Source organism: Harmonia axyridis, chromosome 3 (assembly GCF_914767665.1).
Source record: "Harmonia axyridis chromosome 3, icHarAxyr1.1, whole genome shotgun sequence".
Taxonomy (NCBI): Eukaryota; Metazoa; Arthropoda; class Insecta; order Coleoptera; family Coccinellidae; genus Harmonia; species Harmonia axyridis.
In genome coordinates, this window is record NC_059503.1 from 40,725,254 (window position 1) to 40,743,846 (window position 18,593).

At 35.7% G+C, this 18,593-nt stretch overlaps 1 protein-coding gene across 1 annotated transcript in view; it reads right to left on the reverse strand.

The window, feature by feature from the left end:
- Nucleotides 1-18,593, reverse strand: part of LOC123675218 (replication factor C subunit 2) — a 41,637-nt gene that overhangs the window by 22,534 nt on the left and 510 nt on the right. The window contains exons 3-4 of the mRNA XM_045610541.1: nt 18,384-18,592; nt 1,257-1,452 (exon numbers count right to left, since the gene is read on the reverse strand). Coding sequence (XP_045466497.1) covers nt 1,257-1,452; nt 18,384-18,592 — 405 coding nt within the window. The remainder of the gene's footprint in view (nt 1-1,256; nt 1,453-18,383; nt 18,593) is intronic.

Below are 18,593 nucleotides of genomic sequence, written 5' to 3' on the forward strand. Positions count from 1 at the left end.
TTCTGATTTCTCCATACCCAATAATGTAGAGTGTTTTCTTAGCTTGGGTCATCACTAATCAGTTTAATCTTCCTTACACCAACTATTATGTATGTATTTATGACTTCCCATGTAATTTTGATGGGTTAACATTGTGAGATCTTTGTAAATTTACATTGATTACTATACAAATAAACAATAAACAACTCAATACCGGTGATGAACATAATTGTTGACTGTGAGAGAGTTATCGGTAGACATGATTTTGAGAATAGAGATTCAGTCAGGGGAAGAGTTGTTAACAGTATCATAAATTTTTTAAATTCGAACCAATATTCCAAATCTTTCAGTCTCTCCTTGTATCGGGATATGAGAGATGCTCGAGCGTTCCTCTCGAACAACAAAGTTGATTTAGAAAATGAAATTCAATTTGATCACCTAGGAAAAAAAATTCAAACGTTGAAAGTTTTCCGCCATTTTGATTATTTTTTCAAGGTTCTTTACCTTTTCTGAATGGAGCACTCAAAAATACTATGATTTGATCAAAAATTGTATTTCAAAGGTTATACATAACTGACCACATTCAATAAAATATTGGTCAGAAATGACGTTTTACACTCTGTATTTCGCTTATACTTCGAAAACGAGGTATATGTCATAAGGCAAAAATTATTCTCCCGGTGTCATCTACATGACTATATATGTTTGTCCGGTATAAAATGAAACACCCTGTATATATCACGGGGATAATAAAGAGGAAGATAGGGAAAGAGAGAGAAGGGGGATTGAGGAAACATGAAAAATGTAAATTTTTATTTATTCATTTTAGATGTAAATATTAATTCATTATTTTATCTTTACTAACGTGAACCGTTTACATCCGCAGTGTTGGTCTTAATTTGAAGGAGCGTTTTGAGAGAGGTAGCTGTTGTTTTACCGTTCTGTCGCATTAGGTGGAAGAAGGTGTATTCAGAAAAGGGTGATTACTCGAACGGATCCAATATGGTATCCATTTCCGGGTAAGTCACCTGAACACAGAGAAGGGAGGTTTAGTGAGTGGGAGCTTCACACAAACCGGCAGCATTGGACCCGCTCAACTGCCGGAAAGGCTAGTAGCAGTTCCTCCCCACCTCTTAAGCAAAATAAAAGGATAATCAGTTTGTCTGAGGAATGAGATGGAAAACAACTATGATTTGATCTGGTTTATCATTCGTATCTTCTACCACAGTAAACTAGAAACAGAGCCACCAATAACAACTTTAATAAGTAGGACTTACATTTTCCTTTTGACAAATCTGCAACGTTCTAGCTAATACTTGAGCATCTGATAATTTGGAATACCTCAGAACAGCACATCTTGATTGTATGGGTTCTATAACTTTCTCACTATAATTGCAAGCTAGAGCAAATCTTGTTGTATTACTGTAAATCTCCATGGTTCGCCTCAATGCTTGCTGAGCCCCATCTGTCATACTGGGCAGTAGAAAAACATTTATGTCATGGTTGTATATCATGCGTTAGTAAGTAAGTTGTACAAATTTTTTTACAGTGTGATTTGTTCATAGAAAGTCAAATGGTAATGATGGCTAGAAGAAATCTTATCTGCCAGAATGTCTAGAATATTTATTTTAAGTATCAGAGTGTTTGTTCTGTTAGTTCCAGAATGGTATAATATTAGTATCAGTGTTTCTATTTTAAGCAACTTTGAAAGCCCTATTACTCTCTATATCCTCAACAGCATCTACTTTAAGTGAGCCAAATGATTTGATAGCAAATTTTAGAGGCTTTCAATAATGATAGTTGATATTCAAATCAGTTGTGCTGTACCCGAAGATGACTAGTGAGAAAATTCTCAATGAAATATTTCCTGAGAGATAGAAAAATAGAAGAAAAACAACAGAACGACCCACTGGTCGTTCTGTTGTTTCTCTTCTATTTTTCCTAGTTAGGTCTCCAATTTGAACTCCACTTGATTTATTTCTCTGGGGAATGATGATTAGAATAAATGAAATTTATACTAAGTATAGTCTAATGGAAACATTTTGAAATGGATGCCATTTGGCTCTAACACTGCCACTAACAGATTCTGAAAATTGAAATTAATATTTAGTCTTAAACATTCCACTATATTTTAATTGGAAGGAGGGAAACTTTATGGATGCACAGTATATACAGGGTCTTTATGAATGATTGTAACATCGTAGTTGCCTATGAAATATTCTTTGTTGCGTTTAACTAATACTGGCAACATTTCTATATGATGAAATCATTTGAAACATCTCTGTATTTAAATATATAGTTCAAAAGGAACCAAATTTCAGGACTTTCTTTCTTCTTACACCACGAAAAGATAATTTTTGAATACTCATGCACACTTGTCTACTAAATTAGATAAGCTGAGTTTGATCAAATGTATTGTGATTGTTAGAAAAGCAGAGATTTTCTTGACTACACAAAAAATTTAATGGAAGAAAAATCATCAAGCAGCTCCTGAAGTATGGCATTTTTCTTAGTGAATATAACTCTGTAGATAACATGCAGAAATAAGCAAAAAGATAAAAAAAAATATGCTCATATTACCCCTCTGCCTGAAAAATTATGATGGTTACAGCCAAAATTTCCTACAATATGGGTAACATCTGAAAGTACCAGAAGGCTGGCGCTTCTGTTGTATTCTGCAGATATCTTTCATTGTGTAAGATCATGTTCTGATATCTTCTGATAGATGAGTTCATATGAAACAGTCTAGTGATAGAAAGAATCATTTTGTTCTGTTATATACAAACACGAGAAATAATTGTGATTCTAATGGCTTGGGTTTCTAAAATTAAACAAATCAAACAAGTTTTATCTGAGTTTGGATCGGGTGTTTCGATGAATGATCGGAGTCAATTTAGCTGTACTTATGATCACTTATGTTTCTTTCAATAAAGAGATTTACTGGGCAGAGGGTCAATACAATTATTTATATATTTCTCAAACTAAAAATTTTAACACACCTACAAATTTGACACTCTTAAAGAAATTAAGGTAAACATGATGATAGATCCTATGACCTTGAACCAAAACGGAAAATCAGGTAATTTAAATATTTCATAGATTATTCTCTTCATGTAATTTTTGTTCAATAAAACGTTCAATTCAGTTAAGTTTCCTTGTATATAAATTCCATAATACCTGATTATACATAGAAACTCTTAAAATTTCACAAATATGTTATTTCCATAGTAACCACAACATCGATTATAATAATACAAAAACTAACCATACCGCCAAATAGGGTCGGCATGAGTAATTCTGGCGCCTGAAGCAAAGAATTTTTTGGCGCCCCTGAAGAAAAAGCATCAATAGCAACATGACCTCCATCATAACCACTTTAACCCCTCCCCAAAAAAAAAGCACCTACTCTGATGATAATACAGAACTTTCTTCTTCCGATGTATGACATCGGAACCTTACAATGGTGAGTAACAAAAATTGAATTCTAGTGAATGAAAAATATTGCTGTTGTTTTAATATACAGGGTGATTCACCGCGATGGCCTATTAGAAATTCATAGAAAACTAAGCATAATTTTGTGCTGAAAATTTGAATGTTGGAGTTGAAGACAATGATCTCCCTCTCTAAAATATTTTCAGATCTCTACAACTTCCGGTTATAACGTAAACAGACTACTACTTTCTTAATAGGCACACCCAATATATTATAAGCATCATTAGATAGTTCATTTAATGACAATTTCAGCAAAATGTGCCATGACTTGGGTAAAAAAAATCAACAGTTCGTGAGTTAATGGGGTTATTATGAAAAAAAATGGGGGCGAAGAAGACTTGCCATTTTTGAATATTTCTATTCATTTTGAAATAATCTTTTAGATTTATGATCCTGTCAATACGTACTATTATAAGACTGTTCGCAGTTTGGGCCAAAAATGTATAGGGTGTTTATGAAAAGATCATAAACTTGGACAACTCAAATTCATCAACAGCCGCAAAGAGAGGGGCAAAACCGAATGCCAATAATAAATGGCTTGTACCCAACTATAATAAAGTAAGTCGTTGTCCATTGATAATTCTGGATGAACTAATGATGAAAAGAGGTGAAAACATCAACATTGGTGCAGATAGGTCATTTCTGACAGTAAATCCTAACTGGAGAAATCAAAAAACCCTTGGTTGGTACAAAAATATGCCAATAGGAGTGCAGAAAATTGGTAAATGGACCAAAAAATCTGCAGAATTGACAAAAGTAGAAGTATCAGAACAAGAACATATTAGAACGGGACATGGTAATAGCCATTCTATCAAACCCTAGCTACATTTAGATGAACAACATCAAAAAATACAATAGTTAGTTATTCTTATACCTATTATTATAAAGTCACCGTTCTAATAATAGGTGATAACTATGACTATTCCCTTCAAAAATTTTCAACCAATCATATTAACCCTTATGATACAAATCACTTAGCAATGAACCAATATTTTCAAATATCAATGCAGCGTGAAAATATCCGGGTATTTGCACGTGTGTTTTAGGTGAATATTTTGGTGACGTTTTAAACTATCGATACTTATTGGTATCCTAAGATTCATAGAAAACCTGGTGTGTCTACTTATACCTGTAAAACTTTCAACAAAACGGGAAATTTTTCAGATTTATACCTACTTGATTTCGAGAGATCGCGTCTGTTTCAGGTGGCGCATACATCATTTATATTTGACATTTCTCGCGATTCTTAACTCTTGAGACCTTTGAGAATAATAATATTTCATATTTTATGCTGGTGACAATCTTTTATACTCTGGATAGGCCAAAAGCCGTCTATCATCGAACTGAATGGTAATTTCTCTTATTCAGTATAGTAATGAGTTCATTACAGTTCTTAAAATGGTGCTGTAATGAACTCATTACAGCATCGTTTTCAGTTATATTTTTCGTTTTGTGGTTGTCTCTACTGACTGAATTCTGGTGGTGTTAAATCGATTTCGCCAGACATAATCCACGAATTTAATGCGTATTTGTGAATTATTTCATAATTCGAAACGTACCATTCATATTCAAATTCCGTAATCTGTCAATTTTCGTAACAGTCACACCAACTGCCAAGATACAATACAAAAAGCCACTAGCATATATAATCTGAATTTTTCATTGAATTTCGACAATATTTCACAAAACTTGACTGAAATAGAGAAAATATAGTCTAATACTCGTTGCAGAAGGCAATTCCAACACTCTTGCATTCGTGTTGGAATAGGAGCCCATTCTGCAACTTGATTTAGAATATATTATTATTGTTAAAGTTTGCAGTGTCTCAAATCATTATTTCATTTTTAAACACCGCCAGACAGATTGCAGGAATTTAAACAATTCTGAAGAGGGCCACCTTACAGAACTCTTGTAAGCAGAACACCAATGCAACAGGTGGAATATACCTATAGTGTTAAGATGACGTCGAGTGACAACGAAAAGTATGATTGCTCCGCGAAAAAGTCGAATTCTGTTGAATCAATTACGAATTTATGCAATCATTGCAATAAAAAAGTTGTAGATGCATTGTGTTGTGTGAAGTGCAAAGTACTTCTAGAAAAAATAAAGGTTATGGGTGATAAACCGATTAAAAAATCGGATGAACACAAAGATTCATGTTCCTTTGACAGCTAACGCAGAAACTCCGTTAGCGAATTATGTGTCAGAATATGTGTCAATGTCACTGTCAGAAAATCTGTCACTGTCAGATAAAGTGGTAAACAAAAACAATCCGAAAACAAATGATTCCGCCAACAATTGTTGAAGCCTCAGGAGAGAAATTTCAGTGGAAAATGGTGAATAATAAGAGGTCAAATGAAAGAAAAAATGTTGACAACTCTACTGTAAACATTCCAAGGAGAAAACCCAGGGACTGTATTCTCGACAAGTGATCTTTCAAAACGAATACGTACAGTGCATCCCATTTTGGGTGAGACTGCCAGGTTTCTCGCTTGTTATTTAAGATAGAGCCTTGCGGTTTTCACGTTCCTGTCCTACTTTTTCGTGAAACTCAAGTTGGTCTAATCAGATTGTGCATAACTGTTTCCGTTCAAAAGATACAGGGTGATTTTGGAAAGTGATACTTTTCGGACCCCTTCTTTATCTCCGAAGTTATTAGAAATAATGCTGAGGTGAAAACTACTTCTGAATCAGAATTCTGCGTAGAATCCAGTGGCGTACTCATTATTTTTTTTCGGGGTATGGTTTAGAAGATTCAACACAAACTTATGTTTTTTTAAATGGAACACTATGTGTATCATTACTTCGTTGAATTCGTTATTTTTTTCCCTTCAAAATGATATATGACACTATGTAGGTAGGATGTTCAGAAATGTTAAAAAAACACTAAAACATCAAATAATAATGATTTTTTGTTAATGGGCAATGGATTTCCCATAGAAAAGAAGAATCAATAATGATAACATTAATTTATAGCGATGACAGCTAGATCAGATTGGTTTTTTCCCTCCAATGCCTACTTGATAAAACAATGCTCCTAAATGCATAGTAGCCATAATAACAACAAGGATGTTTGTGTCATCAATGACCTACTACTTTTAAAAATCGAAAGTAAAAATCCTCTTATTGAAACATAGAAAAATCATGGCCCATTTACAAAAAAATCATCATTATTTGACGTTTTAGTGTTTTTTTAACATTTCTGAACATCCTACCTACATAGTATCATATATCATTTTGAAGGGAAAAAAATAACGAATTCAACGAAGTAATGATATATAGGGTGTTCCATTAAAAAAATATAGGTTTGTGTTGAATCTTCAAAACCATAGCCCGAAAAAATATATGGAGTACGCCACTGGATTCTACGCAGAATTCTGATTCAGACGTAGTTTTCAGCTCAACATTATTTCTAATAATTTCGGAGATAAAGAAGGGGTCCGAAAAGTATCAATTTCCAAAATCACCCTGTATCTCTAGAACGGAAACAGTTATGCAAAATCTGATTAGACCAACTTAAGTTTCACGAAAAAGTAGGACAGGAACGTGAAAACCGCAAGGCTCTTTCTTAAATAACAAGCGAGAAAGAAACCTGGCTGTCTCACCCAAAATGGGATGCACTGTACATTCAGTGTTCAGAGTACTGAAAGAACGTATACGTTTTGAAAGATCACTTGTCGAGAATACGGTCCCAGACAAAGTATAACCTGTACGGCAAATGACAAAAACAATTGGTGTTGGCCGTTACGTTAATACACACTGTATGTTGATTTTTATTTTCATGAAACCATTTATAATGGATGCGCAATCGGTAAACACGACCGTATCAGACAGTAGAAGAGTTATTAAGAAATAATGAAAAAAAGTTTCAAATTTTGTTTGTGTACGTTGTTTTCCCGAGTATTTACTAGTTTTCTAGGTGTTTATCAACTGTGAAAATTTCGAAAGTTTAACCAGGTACTGTATATGGTTCTCTTCTACAGAGTGTTGTTATTTGATTCCTATTCACCATCAAGGTAGGAAAACACTTTTGAAAGCAGAATATTCATCGTTCAATTTCTTTTTCTCACGTTCCTCTTGATATCATTCCGATAAGAAATAACAACATGAGCTTCTGCGCCAACTGTTCTAAACAATTTACGTCTGGAGACCGACGAGTTCAGTGCGACTGCTGCAAGCAGCATCTGCACGTCGCATGCACGGACCTTCCTCAAGATGACCGTATCACCCGGAACAAGATAAAATGCATTAAGATCGTATGCAATAAATGTTCTACGAAATTCGATCAATTGTCGGATATAAGAACACTTATTGAATCCTTAAAAACTGATTTTATTAGTAGAGTTGGTACTTTGGAACAGGAGATTCGAGACGTTAATAAAAAGATCGAGAATCTTAATAATATCAATAATTTTCATTCTTCAAAGATGACCGAGGCTGCGGTGTCGGAATCTATTGAGCGAATTCGACGCGGCAAAAATATTATTTTGTGTGGTGTGCCGGTCGTCGAGGGATCTGAACAGGAGCTTAAGCGGGCCGATGCGGATGCGGTTGACGCTGTTTTGAGGGCTGTGGACTCTACAGCCGTGCCACGGCAGATCATTCGGTTGGGAAGAACTTCCTCTGGGGAGCGTCCGCCACTTATGAAGGTGATTTTGGGAGACGAGATGGAGGTCAGAGATGTGCTGCGCAAAAAGGGCAGGATACTAAAGTATCCAGAGCTGCGTAGTGTCAAGATAACAGATGACAAAACGCCCTTTCAATTGAAACACCTTGGGGAACTCAGGGAGGAGATGCAGCGCCGTTCTACTGCTGGCGAATGCGATCTCACCATAAAATACGTTCGAGGATCCCCTGAAATAGTAAAGTCCACGATTCCAAAAAAGTAGTTCATGGATTTTGTAACTGGCGTCTTTTGTATACGAACTTGGCTTCCCTTTTGGCAAAATTTGATGATTTCGTATTAACTGTTGAGGACATTAGACCGTCTTTCATTTTCATATGTGAAACTTGGCTCAGTCCTAGAATTCCTGATTCCCTAGTTGACATCAATGGATACACTATCTTCCGTTCTGATAGAATGAACCGCGCTGGTGGAGGGGTGTGCGTTTATATTAAATCTGAGCTTCTCATTTCGTTCTCGGTCACGCCGCTTTGCCTTGAGTGTCCCAACATCGACACATTAGCGTTAAAATTGAGATCGGGTTCTTTCTCTATAACACTTGCTTGTATATATAGACCCCCACATTCTTCCAGAGTGGATGACCAGATTTTGTGTGAGAATATCTCTCAATTGGCTGCCACTACACCCAATTTAGTTCTGGCTGGAGACTTTAACTTTCCACAGATAAAATGGCCACTGATCGATTCAGCTGATCCTCATAGCTCTGCAACAAATTTCTCCGATATGAAAATGAATTCCAACTTAATTCAAATCGTAACAATACCAACTCGCTTCAGACAAAACCAGATGCCTTCAACTCTTGATTTGATCTTCGCCAGTGACGAGCAGCTTCTGACGGCTCCTCAGTTCCACCCTCCTGTTGCCAGGTCCGACCATGTGGTTTTGACTACTTCCATCCAGGTCAACATTAGCCCGCCAACTAAAGCTAAGATGCTCTCCTATAAAGTGACAGATTTTGAGGCTGTTTCTGGGGATCTGAGTGCGGTGAACTGGGATCTCTCATTCGCCGATAAGAATCCTGACGCAATGTGGGACACATTTCACGAACTGGTCTCATCATCTATATCCAGACATACAATAGTCAAAACAAGACTTCACAACCAATGCAAGCCCTGGATTGATAGTGGTCATTTAAGACTGATCAAACACAAGAACAGTCTTTGGAGGCGTTTCCGTCGCAGTCACAGTCCGGAGGATTACAGAGCTCACAGGGAATTTTCCAACCATCTGTCTTCCAGTTTGAAGCTTGTCCGACGGAGATACGAGGAGTCCGTTGTTGATGGTGAAAACAAAAAGCGGTTGTTCAAACATGTAAGGAACGCACTCAACTCTAAGGTTGCTACTCCACTTCTGCGGCGACCTGATGGATCCACCTGCGCTGATAACGTGGAGGTTGGTGAGTTGTTGGGTATGCACTTCACTTCCGTATTTACCAACGAGCCTAACGATGATGTTTTGCCCCCCATTCTGACCCAGTGAGTTGGCGAAACGCTCCAGTGTTTGAATTTCGACCCGTCAACTGTCGAATCATATATCAACCGTCTCGATTCTTCAACTTCACCTGGTTTGGATGGAATTACTGCGTCCTTTCTGAAAAGCTGTAGCTCTATCGTATCTGCCCCTCTCAGCAGGATCATGACATCATCTATGCAGAGTGGTGTTTTACCTGCATCTTGGCTCGTCGCAAGCATCACACCTATATTCAAGAAAGGTGACAAATTAGACCCTAATAACTATCGTCCGATAAGCCTTGTCTCTGTCGCTGCCAAGCTGATGGAGGCAATGATTAGCCAACACATGACCGAGTTCCTGCTGACAAACAACGTAATCCCTAGAGAGCAGCATGGCTTCGTCCCTGGTCGATCGGTAATAACTAACCTGTTACAGTGCGTGAATGACTGGTCTGCTGCGATCGATTGTGGAAGATCTGTGGATGTAATATATTTGGACTTTTCTAAGGCTTTCGACCGTGTGCCGCGCCGCAGACTTTTACAGAAGCTTGAACATTCCGGTATTCGGGGTAGGCTGCTTCGCTGGATTTCTGCATTTTTGAGCGGTCGATCTTTTCGTGTTCGGGTTGGTGGCGCTTATTCGTCTGGTCGGTCGGTTTTGAGTGGTGTTCCTCAGTGATCCGTACTTGGCCCACTGTTGTTTCTGGTGTACACCGCTGACATCCCTTGCCTTCTGAGGTCGCCGAGTTCTTTCTTCGCTTGATGACGCCAAAATATATGCTGACCCCTGCACTGGTTTTCTACAACTTCAACGTGATCTGGACGAGTTGCGGAGCTGGTGTCGAACCTGGTTGCTCCCTTTGAATATTGCGAAGTGTGTCGTTTTGCATATCGGTAGGTCAAACCCAAAACTCCAGTATAGAATTGATGATATCCTCCTATCCAGTGTCGATTCCCATGTTGATTTGGCAGTGATGGTGACGAGTGATTTGACCTGGTCCAGTCATATAGCTTCGGTGTGCAGACGGGCTAATTCATCCATATACCTTCTGCGTAAATCTTTCTCCCGGTTGTCATTCTCCACGGCGGTCAAACTATACACAACCTACATCAGACCAATTTTGGAGTTCGCGGGTCCAGTGTGGAGTGCCGGGCTAGTGCTCGATCGTCATTTGCTGGAGTCCGTTCAGCGATCTGCCACACGTATGTCGTTCGGCCGGGTAAGGCCTTCGTACGAGCAGCGACTGGCCATCGCAAACCTCGACACTTTCGAACGGCGCAAGCTTCGTGGCGACCTCATTATGACTTTTCGCATTCTTAACAATTTCATCAACGCTGATTTATGCTCCATTTTCTCACTGAACTGTGATACTCGGTTACGCGGTCACAACCTGAAGCTGAAGAAGGAACGATTCAATTCCACTGCGAGGAGAAATTTCCTCCCCAATAGGGTTTTTGAGTACTGGAATTCCCTTCCGCCAAGTGTTGTGAATGCTCCATCTATAAACAGTTTTAAAAATCGATATGACGATATTTAGTTTTTTTTTTATCACGCTGGAATATCTTTGCTTTCATCATTGTTCTTTATTTTTCTTGTTTTTCTTTTCCTACATATTTCGGTTGTTTCTATATGTCTGTTAAACACTGCTATGTACTTCTCTTGTGCCCAACTGCTTGTATGACTGTAATGCTCTTTATGTATATTGAATCTCACAGGACCATGTCCTTGATTCAAATCTAATTATAATAATAATAATAATAATAATAATGGTAAGATCAAGGAGCCATAAAGAAAAAATGGTTATACATTGGAAGAATTGCAGAGAATGATATAACAGAATCAGACATAAAAAAAGAATAACATTTTATCGATTATCTCGAGAACTATTTATTTGCCAGTGCTCTTATTGGAAATATAGCATGAAAACATCATAACGAATCACTATACGAAATATTATCAAAATTGGGGAGGGGGCTTTAAAAAAACTTTCTATTTGATCTTCCCCGTTTCGAAACTATCGAGATAAAGAAATTAGAAACTAAAGGTGTCAACTCTGCATTCAGTATTGGATTACCCGATAATGATCTATATGGAGAATTAAATAACCAACAATTCTGGCCGTGCGGAGTACTATTACGAATTTTTTCCGGAAACCACCGAATCCATTCATGAAAATGTAGAAAAAAGTAAAACCATCTGTCTCTTTAGCAAAATATTCAATCAATTGGGATCTCCTCCTTAAACTAGAACACGCCCTACAGAAACATCAAGTCAATATATTTTGCTTGATGGAACATTGAAAATTAGTGGAGGAACTTATAAGCTACATCCCTGAAGGGTTCTCTATAGGATCATCTTATTGTAGAGAAAAGGTGCACCATGGTGCCTGTGCCATAATAGTTGGAAAAGAGTTACATTCCACGCATCGTACTGATCTTGCTTCTTTTACAGTTCCAGGTTCCTTTGAGTGCTGTTCTACCCAACTAGATATTGATCATAACAGACTTCTCATTATCTGTATTTAGCGACCAAATTCCTTGCCTACAAGCGATATTAAGGTACTCTTTGAACAATTAAGTAAATTATTGGATCAACGTATCTTTGAAAATGTGAACTTTTTGGTAGCAGGTGACTTTAACATTGATATCCTTTCTCCTTCATTTGAGACTTCCATGTTTATGTCAATTCTGGAGACTTGTAATCTCAAAGTCTCCACTAGATCACCTACTCGTATTACCTTGCACACTGCAACATGTATTGATAACATCATAACAAATATTGAAGGAACAACAACAGTTATTGAGGAACATCTTTCGGACCACTCTGGTTTGAAATTCAAATTTCATAATGAAAGGGCACCAGGAGACAGTGTACTCAAAAAAAAGATCACAGTTTTCAATGACAAAATCATACAAATTTTAATGAACAGCTCAAGAGATGTGACTGGTCAGATATTTATAACTGCCCCCAGAATAATCCTGATGAAATATGGAATGCTATGTCGAATTCTATAGTTTCTATATTCTACAGAGCTTTTCCATTCAAAACTATAAACATTTGTCAGAGGAGGAGATTTAGAACCACTCAGGAGATTGAAGAAAAGAAAAAATTACTAGATATTCTGTTCATATTATCCAGATTCAATACAAATATGTTAAACAAATATAAACAAGTCAAACTCAGCTATGATATGGCTCTGGAAAATAACAAAAAATCTTTCTACAGAAATATAATTGAAAATGCCATGAATAAGTCTAGAGCAGTTTGGAGGATCATTAAAGAAAGAAACGAGAGTTCCAATGCTCCAGTGAATACTTACCCTGCTCTCTGAAGTAATTACCGAAATATGTTCGAGTTAGCTGATGAATTTAATAAGTTCTTCACCACTTCATCTCTGAGCAAGTCAGATAACACCGCAAATTTGAATCTACCTACTGAACGAGTATCCAATGCTCGTCCTGCAAACATGGAGCTTGAACAAGGTAACATCCAAGTTAGTTCCAATACTAATCTTCTAGGAATTTCGATAGATCAGCTGGGGTTTACACTGTGAAGCCTTGGTTCCTCGCCTTAATTCAGTCATCTATACTATGAAAGCCCTCAGAAGTCAAATCGATGAAGCCACATTGAAGACAGCCTACTATGCCAACTTCCAGTCAATACTGAGCTATGGAATTGTTTTCTGGGGGAACTCCTCTAACTCAGAACAAGTTTTTATCACTCAGAAGGTAGCCCTTAGGGTGATGTTTTGGTTGGAGTATAGAGAGACCTGCAGAGGCATCTTCAGAGACAACAACATACTCACACTTCCAGGACTTTTCATATACCGAATTATATTATTTTTCAAAAGAACATCCATTATTTTGAAGAATACAAAAATGTAAATGTTAGAACTAGAAGAATATGCCAGTACTTTTTTCCCGCCCATAAGCACAATTTAAGTGAACAAAGCACATTATATATGGCAATTAAATTGTACAATTATTTGCCTGTCACAATTAAGAGTATATCTGATCTCCGAGCGTTTAGAAAGAGTATATTTCTTATGATCATTAAGTGTGAACCATATTCATTAACTGAATTCAAGACCTTCTGTACTTCATATTCATTGTAGATGGATCTTTTTGGTAATGATTATTATTTATGTATAATGTGTATGAACTTTGACTTGTTTTCACCTTATTGTTGTTTGATAATAATTCTGAAAATAAACACATCTATCTATCTATATCTCAAAAAGTCTGAGACAAAATCGAATAATAATAATGTAGTTTATTGTAGCATAAACATTAATCGCAGAGGCTTTAGAGCCTGTACGCTCTAACCTCTAATAAGTACACACACCAGGGATTCTATGCATCTTAATTCATCCATAATTAATAATTTTCTGTTTTGTATCATTTCTGCCCTACAATTAAATTTGAGTGAAAGTTTTTCGGAGAATAGTCCTTCATATCCTCCTCGTGCTTGCCAAATTATTGAATATTTGGCAAGCACTCAAACTATAACTACTTAGACTATTCCCCTCAAAAAATTTTAACCAATCATATAAACGCATATGATAATAATCTTTAAGCAACGAATCAATATTTTTGAATATCAATAAAGCTTGAAAATATCCAGGTACTTGTGCTTTAGATGAATATTTTTGTGACGTTTTAAACCATCGAAAACATTCGGGATGATTGTCAAAGTGATTTTATTCATTTAAATTGCAGATAGTATTCGAACAATAAATTGAGTGAAATTTTTCTCAGGAAATAGTCCTTCATATACCCCTCGAGCTTGCCAAATTATCAAATATTCTACCTTCTACACTACAGTCGGAAAAATATTTGGTATTGGAGTATTTGGCAAGCATTCAAGATATAACTACTGTATATTCATTCTGAATAGGACTGTTACAGATACAATTAGAGATGTTTATCTTGAATTTGGTAATTAAATTGCATTTTTGGAGATGATCAAACAGATCACATGAAACTAAGTAGGTGAATTTTGAAAATTCATCCACTTGGATGAATTTTCCCACTTGAAGATGTTTATGGAGACTCTTCAAAAGGAATACTTATGGAAACTTGATTATTCTATTATTATAGATTTATGAATATATCCTTGATTTATACAATGTAAATTTTCAAACTGAAATGTGATTATGAATATATGGATGCTTGTTAGCGAGAGGAAGAATTTCTTTGTTTAATTATTTCCTTTTAAAGAACTACAAACCAAGCGCGTAAAATACTCAAATAAATGTTCTTAAACGAATATTTGTTTCCATATAAAAAAATATATCTTTCAGGAATAAACTTAGTTCTGGAGTCGATGGCATTGCTATAACTGTTATTAAATCCACACTCGACGAGATTATCACTACACTGACCTTCATTGTCAATAGTTCAATAAAATCCAGTATTTTCCCAGATTGTCTGAAGCTGGTCAAGCCCATTTTTAAGAAAGGAGATAGATCTGAAGTTGAAAACTATGGATGAATCTCATTGCTACCAAGCTTTTCCAAGGTTCTAGAGGAGGTGATTGCAAGAAGACTGACTAGCTTTCAGAAGCAAATAACGTCCAATTCCCAACACGGTTTTATACAGGGTAAATCAACAAAGACTGCTATACAGTTTCCTTCACAATATATACCTAGCTCTTGAAAATGGCAATACCACTACTGGTCTATTCCTGGATCTATTTAAAGCCTTCGACTCACTCTGTCACAAATACATACTAAAAAAGCTGGAGGCTTATGGAATAAGAGGACCAGGATTGAATTGGTTTCGATCTTAGTTGGCTAACAGACGACAAATGACCACACTAACAAGAGATGGTGATACTGAAATGTCTGATATAATAAATGTGAAACTTGGAATACCACAAGGTATTGGGACCAATACTCTTTGTTCTGTTTACTAACAATTTTGATGACATCAAAAAAGATATTATAAATAAATAAATAATAAAAAAATAAAAAAGATATGGAGAATGTTGAAACTGTCACATATGCTGATGACACAAATATTACTATTGAGGCCAAATCATTCCTGGATGCTGTTACAAAATCAAATTTGGTTATGGGTCAAGCAAGTCACTGGTTCAGGACTAATGGATTATTACTGAACAAGGAGAAAACAGTAGCTGTACAGGGTGGGCAAATTTCGATGTTTTAGCACTACAACTTTTGAACCAGATGAGATAGACAAAATCTGATACCCTATTCTCGGTCTCTTTTTCTGAGAAACTAAGGAGAGTAGTATTAATTTTTGGCCACCTTCTTTTATTTTCGAGTTATAAGCGAAAATTGGAAAAATGGCGAAATTGAAAAACATTTATATCTCCGCTAATACTGATGATAGAGCTCTGAAATTAAAACATTATACAGGCACTTTTTTACGTAGAATCCAGTGGCGTGCTCGTATTTTCAAAAGGGTTTTTAATTACGAAGCTATGACCCAAAGTTATGTTTTTTCGAATGGGAACACTAGATTTTTGTGCCATTTTCTGAAAGCTCAATTTTTCCTGATTTCAAAAATATATAACATCGTATGATTCGTATTAAAATAAATAACAGAAAATGGTCAAAAACCTTTTTTTACTCAAGACTTTCAATATTTCTACGGTTTCAACTGGTGATGAGCATAGAAAAATTGAGCTTTCTATAACAAGAGCAGTGTCCTTCTGCCAATCTGATTATTTCTATGCTTTTCACTTATTCCTACAAAATTCGAATCTATATTTATTTTATACAAATAGTTTCGAAAAGATAAACAAACTTGGAAAAAGTTTCCTAGGTAGCTTGAACACACTTTCAAATATTCATCTATTGAAATATCGAGAAGAGGTCTCGACTGTGCTTTGTGCAATTGTTGTCATTATTAGGTTAAATATTATTTCTTGTTTGTCCCTTCGTAATTAAATTGTTGAGTTCAATCATATATGCATTGTTTCATACGCTGTTTAAAATGGATTGGTACTTGTGCGTATTGATTCTGGAGACCTATGTAAATAATCTCCTGATACATGCAACTTAATACAACTCTTTCGATTGAAAAATTCGATTTTGTGGTTTCTCCGTTATTTCCAAATCAATTTTTAGATAAAAAATTTATAAAACATATCTTGATTCGAATTTTGTAGAAATAAGTGAAAATCATAGAAATAATCAGATTGACAGAAGGACACTGCTCTTGTTACAGAAAGCTCAATTTTTCTGTGTTCATCAACAGTTGAAACCATAGAAATATTGAAACTCTTAGGTGAAAAGAGGTTTTTGGCCATTTTCTATTATTTATATTGATCCGAATCATACAATGTTATATATTTTTGAAATCAGGAAGAATTAAGCTTTCAGAAAATGGCACAAAAATCTAGTGTTCCCATTTGAAAAACATAACTTTGGGTGGTCATAGCTTCGTAATTAAAAACCCTTTTGAAAATACGAGCACGCCACTGGATTCTACGTAAAAAAGTGCCTGTATAATGTTTTAATTTCAGAGCTCTATCATCAGTATTAGCGGAGATATAAATGTTTTTCGATATCGCCATTTTTCCAATTTTCGCTTAGAACTCGAAAACAAAAGAAGGTGGCCAAAAATGAATACTAAACTTCTTATTTTCTCAGAAAAAGAGACCGAGAATGGGGTATCAGATTTTGTCTTTCTCATCTGGTTTAAAAGTTGTAGTGCTAAAACATCGAAATTTGCCCACCCTATACAATTCAAAATGAGGTACTCTAGTTTTATTATACCTGAAACAATAAACTTAGAGTCAACCACCATAAAATTGTGTCCATCTACAAAGTTTTTTTGGAATTCACTTGGATGACACATTAAGTTGGTTGAAACATATAGACTAGTTATGTAGATCATTAACCTCTGTGTGCTTTTCCATGGGAGTGTTGTAGAAGTACTAAGATTTTTCTACAATGAAAACGTTATAGTATGGAGTTTTTAAATCAAGAATTCGTTATGGGATTGTATTTTATGGAACATCAAGGAGACTCAGTGACATCATGATTCTGCAGAAGCGAGTACTAAGGCTCATGCTCAAGATAAATACTACTGAATCATGTAGAGGCAAATTCAAGAACAATCGTATTCTTACAGTACCAGCCATCCATATTCAAGAGTGTCTCTTAGACCTTCATAAAAATAGAAAGTATTTATCAGTTCCCAACCTAGAATCCATAATACACGAGCATTGAAGATATTCTACCCAAAACACCATCTATCTTCCACAGAGAAAAGTGCAGAATATTGTAGTATCAAATACATCAATAGATTGCCATTAACACTTAGGAGAGAACTGAACTTCAGGGTATTCAAGTAGAATATATTTTCTCATCTTCTGGAATTGAAACCATATTCAGTTGAAGGATTAATGAACTTTCTAGTGTTTTGACCATATTTTGTTCATGTTTCACTTTGTGAAATTTCATGATTTTGAAATGAAGGGTATTATTATAATGAGAACTCCCAGAAAGACAAACTTTTCAAGAAGTTGATTACAAACTCAGCTCTAAATTGAAAGATAGTCGAATATAATATTGAAAAACTATTCAATTTCATTATCAACATTTTAATGAAGGATAAAGTATGAATTATAGTTCCTGTAAAGTGAAAAGATTTTCAAAAACCCTGATGTCTTTACTCAGATTTGCTGTACAACAGTAAAAATATTAATTATTAAACAAGAACAGATAGATATGTCATAGGATCTATGTAGACTTTTACCAAAATTTCGTTAAGATGAAGCCAAAACTATTTAAAATTCATACCTGTCTACTTCATCCAAAATAACAATCTTATGTCGTCCAGGGGGAAGAGTTACTTTTTGTTGAGCAAACATTTTCACTTTATTTCTGATAATATCGATTCCTCTATCATTTGATGCATTCAATTCCAAAACTGCATCTCTGAATGAATTTCCTAATAATATTTTGGCAAGACATAATATGGTTGTTGTTTTACCAACTCCTGGAGGACCC